At 42.7% G+C, this 11,433-nt stretch overlaps 1 protein-coding gene across 1 annotated transcript; it reads left to right on the forward strand.

The window, feature by feature from the left end:
- Positions 1 to 2,299: 2,299 nt before the first annotated feature.
- On the forward strand, positions 2,300 to 10,409 carry LOC115203737 (dolichyldiphosphatase 1). The gene is made up of 8 exons (XM_029768684.1): positions 2,300 to 2,412; positions 3,215 to 3,315; positions 5,196 to 5,280; positions 7,972 to 8,071; positions 8,205 to 8,303; positions 8,528 to 8,656; positions 8,867 to 8,956; positions 9,076 to 10,409. The coding sequence occupies exons 1-8, from the start codon at positions 2,337 to 2,339 to the stop codon at positions 9,110 to 9,112; spliced, it is 717 nt and encodes a 238-aa protein (XP_029624544.1). The 5' UTR covers positions 2,300 to 2,336; the 3' UTR covers positions 9,113 to 10,409.
- Positions 10,410 to 11,433: the final 1,024 nt, after the last annotated feature.

Raw genomic sequence — 11,433 nt, forward strand, 5'->3', positions numbered from 1 at the left:
CAGACCTGCTGTTTTCAACTCTCTAGAGACAGCAGGAGCGGTAGAGATACTCTCAAAGATCGGCTATGAAAAAGCCAACTGACACTTACTCTTGTGTTACTGACTTGTTGCACCCTCGACAACTACTATGATTATTATTATTTGACAATGCTGGTCATTTATGAACATTTGAACATCTAGGCCATGTGCTGTTATAATCTCCACCCGGCACAGCCAGAAGAGGACTGGCCACCCCTCATAGCCTGGTTCCTCTCTAGGTTTCTTCCTAGGTTTTGGCCTTTCTAGGGAGTTTTTCTTAGCCACCGTGCTTCTAAACCTGCATTGCTTGCTGTTTGGGGTTTTAGGCTGGGTTTCTGTACAGCACTTTGTGATATCAGCTGATGTAAGAAGGGCTATATAAATACATTTGATTTGATTTGATTTGTGATTGAGGCAAAAATAACTAAAGTTAGTGAACTAGCTAGCTAACATTAGCAAACTTTTGGCTAGCTCTAGCTAATGGTATAATGGTACATCATCAAATTTACTTCTGTTGAAATGGGAAACAAAGACTACAAAATATTTCCATACACACAACAGCTGTTAGATACTGCTACCTGACAGATAGCTAGAGCTGAACTGGCTGTGGTAGTTACTAGCTAGCTAACTAGCTGCTAGTAGTTCATTCACTTAAGTCAAGATGGGATGAAACATTGGATAACGTAACACATCAGTTACACTACTAGCTCAACACTGCAAATATTTTTTTTCTTCTGTCAAACAGCAGTTACCTTGCCAGCTGGATCAGTCAACTAAAGAGTAGCCAGTTTCTGCTCTGCTTGCTTGTACAACTCAGAGAAAAAGCACAAGTACACAGACAGCAGCTCCCTCTATTAATCTCTCCCATACTGGTCCTATACACCAGCCTTTCAGAAGCTTTGCCTTCACACAGCCTGTCCGCACGCTCTGTTTTGTCTTGTATTTCAGCCGGAAAATAGCCTACCCGACAGCTCTGAGGCATCCGCATGGTCCTAAAGCACACTGGTGCCGCATTTTGTATCACAGTGCAATGATAAAATTGGGGGGAACAAAAATGCCATTTCAGAATGTGGAGGAGGGTCATTTTTTATTTTATTTAACTAGGCAAGTCAGTTAAGAACAAATTCTTATTTACAATGATGGCCTACCAAAAGGCAAAAGGCCTCCTGCGGGGAGGGGGGCTGGATATTTTTATATATATATATATATATATATATATATATATATATATATATATATATATAGTACGAAACACACATCACGACAAGAGAGACAACACCACATAAAGAGAGACCTAAGACGACAACATATAAAGGCAGCAACACATGACAACACAGCATGGTAGCAACACAATATGGTAGCAGCACAAAACATGGTTGGGCACAGACAACAGCACAAAGGACAAGAAGGTAGAGACAATACATCACGCACATCATGTCCCCCCTGTCCCCAATGAAAGTTGCGAACCTGTGATTGGACAAGACTCGAGCAATAGCACTATGATCATTGGGCGGATTAGATTATGCTGAGCCTGGGACCCTGGGCAAGGCCTGTCACATGATCCAGCGAAAATGGGGAGGGAGGCGCACCCTTCCCAAATCGAACAATAATCTGCATCACTCTGTTATTTTGTCAACAAGGCAGCATGGTGCATCCTACAGAAACATACATCACTTTTCCATGTAATAAATGTTTCCATATAATAACTTGTTTTCATTAACAAAAGCAATCCCTTCTGCATTGGAAACACAGAATCCTAGTAATTATGGTGCTTTCACGACAACTGGAAACTCATTTAAAAAAAGGTTGAATCACATCAGTCATTTTCAGGTCAGAAAGTCGAGCTCTATAAAGTGCCCCGAGTTCCCGAATTGGAATTCCGTGATGTATGACCAAAACGAATTTTCCCAGTCGGAGTTGTTTTTTCCGAGTTCCATTTTGTCTTGAACTCACAGAAGTCCGAGATTTCTGAGTTCCCAGTGATTTTGAACACGGCGTTACTACACGTGTTATTACATCACTTTTGTTTAGAACCGACTTTGCTGTGGGTTTTGAACAGACCACCTGGCTCATGCCCAGGAAGCAGCCCGGTTCCAAATCTAATGCAAATCATTTTCAGCAGATTCATAACACGACTACACGGGCCCCGGGCGGGATTAATCTAACCCCCTCTTTGGACGATAACTCCTCCTTTATATTCCAGTACAGGTTTGTTCGAGTATTGTGAATGGCTGAAGGGATTGTGTTTCGTATTGGTTAGACTGACTTTGGTATTACGTTTTGATTCGTCGATCCACATTGCCCGGTGTCCGGGTAAAATGGCGTCAGAAGAACACTGCTCGGTACCACCTCGATGGCGGTCGATATCGCTAACCCACGTAGAGTTCCCTGCTGGTGAGTGTATTAACTAATCATTATTATTATGTTACATTTGTCTGATAGATACTCGATGCTTTGGTAATCTGCAAGATATCGTGGGATGTTTTGCAACTGAATTGGCACGACCGACGTGACCTGCCAAATAGTGAGACAATAAAAAGCATATACACAGCTCCGCAGAGAACGTTGCTAACATTAACTGCCAAATAGTGTGACAGTTCCGCATGCGCAGTTGGAAAAGTTGTCCACAATGCCAAGTTAACTAGTTCGAGTTTGCGTTGCTACACATTTTTTTTTAAACTTAAATGATAATGAAACAGCGTATTCCCAGAATAAAATGTAGTTTAAAGTTTGTCATGTAAAATTTCCTACTTGACTAGTGACTGGCCCAGTATAGCCAACTAGGTTTTGTTGATCGCAAAGTAGCTAGTTAGCTGAAAGACACTGTACGGCAGTAAATTGGCTAGCAAGGTTATGCATTCCAAGCCTAGAATATGGCCAAACCATATGTAGGTTGTGTACCTTTTTTTATCAACCAAATTGATAATTTGTTTTATTTATTTTATTTAACCTTTATTTAACTAGGCAAGTCAGTTAAGAACAAATTCTTATTTACAGTGACGGCCTAACCCGGACGATGCTGGGACAATTGTACGCCACCCTATGGAACTCTCAATCACGGCCGGTTGTGCTAGAGCCTGGAATCGAACCAGGATCTGTAGTGATGCCTAGCACTAAATTGCAGTGCCTTAGACCGCTGAGCAACTTTAAATTGTCTTGCAAAGGGATTGTTTATATTATATTGTTTTCCACAAAGGTGATCTGACGGGACAATTGTTGGCCTACACCAGCCTGCTACCCATAGTGATCCTTGTGGGCTTTGTCACCCTCATAGTGTTCAAGCGTGAACTGCACACGGTAAGTAATATAACCCAGATCCTAGCCCCATATGGGACCTCAATTACAGAAATCCATAAAAGAGGTCCCAAATGGGGCTACCCAAGTCCCTGCCGGACCACTAAATGAGGACAGGACACGTGTCACACTCACACATGACGCATGCTAAAACTCTACATACAGAAATGCTTGTACAAGGTCATATACACTGCTCAAAATAAAATAAAGGGAACACTTAAACAACACAATGTAACTCCAAGTCAATCACACTTCTGTGAAATCAAACTGTCCACTTAGGAAGCAACACTGATTGACAATAAATGTCACATGCTGTTGTGCAAATGGAATAGACAACAGGTGGAAATTATAGGCAATTAGCAAGACACCCCCAATAAAGAAGTGGTGACCACAGACCACTTCTCAGTTCCTATGCTTCCTAGCTGATGTTTTGGTCACTTTTGAATGATGGCGCTGCTTTCACTGTAGTGGTAGCATGAGACGGAGTCTACAACCCACACAAGTGGCTCAGGTAGTGCAGCTCATCCAGGATGGTACATCAATGCGAGCTGTGGCAAGAAGGTTTGCTGTGTCTGTCAGCGTAGTGTCCAGAGCATGGAGGCGCTACCAGGAGACAGGCCAGTACATCAGGAGACGTGGAGGAGGCCGTAGGAGGGCAACAACCCAGCAGCAGGACCGCTACCTCCGCCTTTGTGCAAGGAGGAGCACTGCCAGAGCCCTGCAAAATGACCTTCAGCAGGCCACAAATGTGCATGTGTCTGCTCAAACGGTCAGAAACAGACTCCATGCGGGCCCGACGTCCACAGGTGGGGGTTGTGCTTACAGCCCAACACCGTGCAGGACGTTTGGCATTTGCCAGAGAACACCAAGATTGGCAAATTCGCCACTGGCGCCCTGTGCTCTTCACAGATGAAAGCAGGTTCACACTGAGAACATGTGACAGAGTCTGGGGACGTCGTGGAGAACGTTCTGCTGCCTGCAACATCCTCCAGCATGACCGGTTTGGCGGTGGGTCAGTCATGGTGTGGGGTGGCATTTCTTTGGGGGGCCGCACAGCCCTCCATGTGCTCGCCAGAGGTAGCCTGACTGCCATTAGGTACCGAGATGAGATCCTCAGACCCCTTGTGAGACCATATGCTGGTGTGGTTGGCCCTGGGTACCTCCTAATGCAAGACAATGCTAGACCTCATGTGGCTGGAGTGTGTCAGCAGTTCCTGCAAGAGGAAGGCATTGATGCTATGGACTGGCCCGCCCGTTCCCCAGACCTGAATCCAATTGAGCACATCTGGGACATCATGTCTCGCTCCATCCACCAACGCCACGTTGCACCACAGACTGTCCAGGAGTTGGCGGATGCTTTAGTCCAGGTCTGGGAGGAGATCCCTCAGGAGACCATCCGCCACCTCATCAGGAGCATGCCCTGGCGTTGTAGGGAGGTCATACAGGCACGTGGAGGCCACACACACTACTGAGCCTCATGTTGACTTGTTTTCAGGACATTACATCAAAGTTGGATCAGCCTGTAGTGTGGTTTTCCACTTTAATTTTGAGTGTGACTCCAAATCCAGACCTCCATGGGTTGATAAATTGGATTTCCATTGATTATTTTTGTGTGATTTTTGTTGTCAGCACATTCAACTATGTAAAGAAAAAAGTTTTTAATAAGATTATTTCATTCATTCAGATCTAGGATGTGTTATTTTAGTGTTCCCTTTATTTTTTTGAGAAGTATAGATTAGATTATCATTGGCCATTAATATTAAAGATTAGGGTAATATTGAAAGATGCATTACTGTAAGCACGTTTCTAAAAGCTGTATCCATTCACATTGTGGACTTAGGCAAATTATCACACCTAATCCTTTTCCCATTCGTCTTTCATAGATCTCCTTCTTCGGTGGGCTCGTACTGAATGAAGGGGTGAACTGGCTGCTGAAGCATATTTTAAGGGAGCCCCGCCCATGTGAAGGTGAGGAAAGCGACAAGCCACTTACTGCAGTGACCCAGTACATACACCAATAATAAGTGTCTGTCTGTGCATCAAATATACAGTCAAGGCCAAAAGTTTTGAGAATGACATATATTAATTTCCACAATGTTTGCTGCTTTAGTGTCTTTAGATATTTGTCAGATGTTACTATGGAATACTGAAGTATAATTACAAGCATTTCATAAGTGTCAAAGGCTTTTATTGACAATTACATAAAGTTGATGCAAAGAGTCAATATTTGCAGTGTTGACCCTTCTTTTTCAAGACCTCTGCAATCCACCCTGGCATGCTGTCAATTAACTTCTGGGCCACATCCTGACTGATGGCAGCCCATTCTTGCATAATCAATGCCTGGAGTTGTCAGAATTCGTGTTTTTTTGTTTTTCCACCTGCCTCTTGAGGATTGACCACAAGTTCTCAATGGTATTAAGGTCTGGGGAGTCTCCTGGCCATGGACCCAAAATATCGATGTTTTGTTCCCTGAGCCACTTAGTTATCACTTTTGCCTTATGGCAAGGTGCTCCATCATGCTGGAAAAGGCATTGTTCGTCACCAAACTGTTCCTGGATGGTTGGGAGAAGTTGCTCTCGGAGGATGTGTTGGTACCATTCTTTATTCATGGCTGTGTTCTTAGGAAAAATTGTGAGTGAGCCCACTCCCTTGGCTGAGAAGCAACCCCAAACATGAATGGTCTCAGGATGCTTTACTGTTGGCATGACACAGGACTGATGGTAGCGCTCACCTTGTCTTCTCCGGACAAGCTTTTTTTCCCGGATGCTCCAAACAATCGGAAAGGGGATTCATCAGAGAAAATAACTTTACCCCAGTCCTCAGCAGTCCAATCCCTGTACCTTTTGCAGAATATCAGTCTGTCCCTGATGTTTTTCCTGGAGAAAAGTGGCTTCTTTGCTGCCCTTCTTGACACCAGGCCATCCTCCAAAAGTCTTTACCTCACTGTGGGTGCAGATGCACTCACACCTGCCTGCTGCCATTCCTGAGCAAGCTCTGTACTGGTGCCCCGATCCCGCAGCTGAATCAACTTTAGGAGATGGTCCTGGAGCTTGCTGGACTTTCTTGGGCCCCCTGAAGCCTTCTTCACAACAATTGAACCACTCTCCTTGAAGTTCTTGATGATCCGATAAATGGTTGATTTAGGTGCAATCTTACTGGCAGCAATATCCTTGCCCGTGAAGCCCTTTTTGTGCAAAGCAATGATGACGGCACGTGTTTCCTTGCAGGTAACCATGGCTGACAGAGGAAGAACAATGGTTCCAAGCACCACCCTCCTTTTGAAGCTTCCAGTCTGTTATTCAAACTCAATCAGCATGACAGAGTGATCTCCAGCCTTGTCCTCGTCAACACTGACACCTGTGTTAACGAGAGAATCACTGACATGATGTCAGCTGGTCCTTTTGTGGCAGGGCTGAAATGCAGTGGAAATGGTTTTTGGGGATTCAGTTCATTTGCATGGCAAAGAGGGACTTAGCAATTAATTGCAATTCATCTGATCACTCTTCATAACATTCTGGAGTATATGCAAATTGCCATCATACAAACTGAGGCAGACTTTGTGAAAATTAATATTTGTGTCATTCTCAAAACATTTGGCCACGACTGTACACTGGGTCAAATGAAATTGTATTTGTCACATGCGCCGAATACAACCTTACAGTGAAAGGCTTACGTACAAGCCCTTAACCAACAATGCAGTTTTAAGAAAAATACCTGATAAGTAAAAAAAAAAAAAAAAAAGAATAGAAATAAAGGTAACTAATTAAAGAGCAGCAGTAAAATAACAATAGCAAGGCAGGGGGTACCGGTCAATGTGCGGGGGAACCGGTTAGTCGAGGTAATTGAGGTAATATGTAGGTAGAGTTATTAAAGTGACTATGCATAGATAATAACAGAGAGTAGTAGCAGCAGTGTAAAAGAGAGGAGGGGGGGGCAATGCAAATAGTCTGGGTAGCCATTTGATTAGCTGTTCAGGAGTCTTTTCGCTTGGGTGTAGAAGCTGCTGTTTAGAAGCCTCTTGGACCTAGACTTGGTGCTCCGGTAGCAGAGAGAAGTCTATGACTAGGGTGGCTGGAGTCTGACAATTTTTAGGGCCTTCCTCTGACACTGCCTGGTATTAAGGTCCTGGAATGTAGGAAGCTTGGCCCCAGTGATGTACTGGGCCATACGCACTACCCTCTGTAGCGCCTAGCGGTCGGAAGCCGAGCAGCTGCCATACCAGGCAGTGATGCAAACAGTCAATGTTCTCGATGGTGCAGATGTATAACTTTATGAGGATCTGAGGACTCATGCCAAATCTTTTCAGTTTCCCGAGGGGGAATAGGTTTTGTCTTGCCCGGCCAGACACCGATTTTTGTATCTGTCAATTACAGATGAGCCAATGGATTTTTACGGTGCCTATATGTTGATGGACAGTGGAGGGGAATGGGAACTATCTACAGTTTTGCCTGTCATTTTTACATATGAAACTCGCCTGACTGTCCAAAAGTTCAATTAAACTTTTGACAAACGAAAATGGACATTAACGAAGGCATTTCTTTTTCAACAGTTTTAATATCATCCATATTTCTGGCCACGGCCTAAAGCCGTCTATTTGTGATTAATTTCGTAGCATGTGGTTAACCCCATGTCTATTCTCTTCCCCGAATATTTTTCCAGGAGCTCACGCAACCCTGACCACTGAGTATGGGATGCCCTCCAGTCATTCCCAGTTCATCTGGTTTTTTGTTGTTTACTTCTTTCTTTTTCTTTATTTAAGGTGAGTGACTTCTCTCCCAGACTACATTTCTTAAAAATAAATAAATTAAAATGGCCACGAAAATAATTATTTTTCATAGTCAGTATTCATACGTGACATTTGATGTTGGCTGATGCACTTTGCCCATGTCTAGAATGCATCAAACGAACAACGCTCGCTGTGTGGAGCTGCTGTGGAGACATATACTGTCCATCACCTTGTTAGGTGTGGCCTTCTCCGTGTCATACAGCAGGTGAGGGCGGGAGGGATGACAATGGAGGGAAGGAGGAGAGTTAGTATAAATAAAAAAGATTGATTTGAATGTATTTTTAGCGCATGACACAGTTGCTCAATTTGGTCCCAACTCCTCAAATAGTTTTGCTGTTAATAACTGTCGTAATTAGCTCAACCCAAAAATTGCACGATTTTTATTTAAAAAATGCTCAATGACTAAATTGTGTTTTTTCCCTTTCTCAGGGTTTACCTGTTGTACCACACCTGGAGTCAGGTATTCTACGGGGGAGTGACCGGTAGCACCATCGGAGTAGTCTGGTTCTTCTTCACACAGGAGGTGCTGACACCGCTATTCCCCAAGATGGCAGCATGGTAAAGAATGGGGACACCTCTCGGGGGGGGGGGGCACACAGACTTAGCAGAAAGTGAGCCTTCAGAGCATGGCACAGATTTGGGCAGAATGCACTGTAGCTACAGATTCTCAGTGAATCTGATGTTTTTCATTTGATATTATGTATTTTTCTATTGTTTCTCCCATTTTAACTTTGTCCCACCTCTCTCCCAAACCATGACTGCTGACAGGCCGATATCAGAGTTTTTTCTGGTGAGGGACACAAGCCTGATCCCCAACATCCTGTGGTTTGAGTACACGGTGACTAGATCAGAGGCAAGGTGAGTTATATATTTTAATCACCATATTAGGTGGAAAAGCAATCTGGGACTTCATATTGAGATGTTTTCAACCATGTTTACATGTTTAGTAATGGTTTGAATGTCTGCTTATCCTTCAGAAACAGACAACGGAAGCTTGGAACAAAACTTCAGTGATCGTAGCAGTTCCTTGGTGAAACTGAGTAAAGGACCACACACGTATGCACACACACACGTATGCACACACACACACTCGCTCATAAAAAAACACACTGGAGAATCATCTTCTGGACTGACCTGGTTGAAATGAAAAAAGGGCCAACCCATTTACAGGTGGACCTAAAGAGAGTGCCAGGACTCGGCCCGGAGCCTGCAGCCTGAGCAAGCCCGTCCACATGCCTCTCCTTCTTGTACAGCTTGCCCAAATGCTCCCCCGACGCATACAAGACCGTGAAAGAGACATACTATTTAATAATAAATTAATATATACTTTAACTGTAAACTCACACACACAGACAATAACCATTTACTGTAAGAAAGAGATTTTTAGAAACCAATAGAGGGCTCTGTCAATTAACAAAACATTGGCTGGTGTTAATACAGCATGAAATTTGTGACTCTTTTGTTTTGGGTTTGCTGGTGGGGAAAATATGAGATTGGTGGGGTAAAACCTTTTTTTTTTTTTTTTTGTCTTGTATTACAGAAAATAACCATTTTTAAAACTCCGGTATAACATGTAATATATAAACAAATGTGTACTTTGTTAAAATTAAAGAGAAAGGTGGTTGGGGGGTTAAAACTATTTACATGTGAAAGACCCCCAGTTTCCCCCTCTGATACATCTTGTTAGCCCAATGTATTCGGTTCCAAAATGGACTTGCAGGCATTTAAGCCCTCACATACTGTACAAGCCAAGGCTAGTGTACCTTCTGTACAACTTGAGGTCTCGATTATGTTTGAGATGATGCAGAAGAAGAGAAACGAGCCATAACACAAGGGGCTCTGTTTTTTTTCTATTCCTCTTCCACACAGGGAGCAAAGGAGTGTTTTCTCAACCCCTTTCTCCCTGCATGTCTGACACCCCAGGAGCACAAACCTGGGACTTATATTTTTCCTTTTCTTTTTGCGGTTCTAGAGAACATGAAACAGTGGCTTAACACTTGTCATTCCTAACTTTATTTTTACCGGTCTTTTCAAAACATTCCATATCATCTGGTGAAAAAACACACGATATGACTGCTGAGGGGCAATGTTTTATTTACATTTTTTATTAAACCTCAGGTCAATCTGTAGCATGTGTTAATGCTGCGTTCCTCGGAAATGCAAGAGCTGATGTTTGAGGCTGTCTGGTGAAGGTTAAAAGCTGATTTGGAATTGTCATGTCATTAGCTCCATAAAGGGAAGTAGTTCTCCTAGATTATCATTTTGTGTAACCATATCAGGCTGAATAAATAAATGAAGTGTTTATCTAAAATTGTATGCTTTTTTTCCCTCCTCCAATTCTTCTTTGAATAATAGTAAATTAAAAAGAGAGCCAACGTAAGAATCATTATGCAATCCTGAAGGTCATTTTGTATTATTTGGACATTTAGGTAAAACCTACTTGCACAGAGATCATACACAAGCATGTCACATAAATAAGATGTTCAACTTGTGTTAACATGACTATGTTCAGGAGACATGCACTGTAAGAAACCACATTGTGGCTTTTAGACTAGGGGTTGTTTGCGGCCCAATCATCAACTATGCCAGTCAAATTCAATGATGTGTATCATTGGTCAAATCCCCCAGTGAACAATTTGCATGAATCAGACCTTGTCTGATATCAAATTTGCACACCATAAAATGATCATGGTCTTCCCATCTTGATGTGATGTGTGAAGAGGTTGGGAGGGTGTACCTGCCCTAGGCTGTTTCCCAAAAGGATTGTAGAACTAATATCTTTTGTCCATCTTAATTCCATTTAAACTAAATGATCTTAGTGCTATAATGCTTTTGGGGAACTCAGCCCTAGTTGTCAATGTATCAATTTATTTGGACATGTCGTCATGAATGATATTCAATCTGTCAGGTTGTTTATTTATGTAATGAGTAACAAATCCCTGAGTCGGAGTACTACATGTCAGGCCCACTTTTCTATAAATTAGGTTCACTTCTCAGCGGTACAGCGATGAAACATGGTCATGGCTAGATGGGATCCAGCTTTTTAAAAAACTTTTTGTAGCAGGTTTGGAGTACTTATGCAGCAGGTTAGGAGAATTAACGTGGTAGGTTAGGATAATTAGCTTAAAGGTAAAGGTTAAATCATTTTTTTTTTTTTAAATTAGGTGATGGTTAGGAAAAGGGTTAGATAAAATGCAAACAATTTCAACTTTTGATGTTAATTTGCCAAAAGCTGTATCCCTTCTAGCCATGACCAGCATGACCATGAACAGGGCCTAAAATTAACTTTTTGGTCCACCAGCCACTATGGCAGGTAGATTTTAAATGTACCAGCC

The sequence above is a fragment of the Salmo trutta genome, chromosome 12 (genome assembly GCF_901001165.1).
Source record: "Salmo trutta chromosome 12, fSalTru1.1, whole genome shotgun sequence".
In the NCBI taxonomy this organism is placed as follows: domain Eukaryota; kingdom Metazoa; phylum Chordata; class Actinopteri; order Salmoniformes; family Salmonidae; genus Salmo; species Salmo trutta.

Excerpts from the sequence above, each read along its gene's own strand:
- LOC115203737 (XM_029768684.1), top strand. The coding sequence starts at position 2,337 with ATGGCGTCAGAAGAACACTGCTCGGTACCACCTCGATGGCGGTCGATA. Across the intron at positions 3,316-5,195 it reads TCAAGCGTGAACTGCACACG|ATCTCCTTCTTCGGTGGGCT; the intron begins GTAAGTAATATA and ends CGTCTTTCATAG. Across the intron at positions 8,072-8,204 it reads TTTCTTTTTCTTTATTTAAG|AATGCATCAAACGAACAACG; the intron begins GTGAGTGACTTC and ends GCCCATGTCTAG.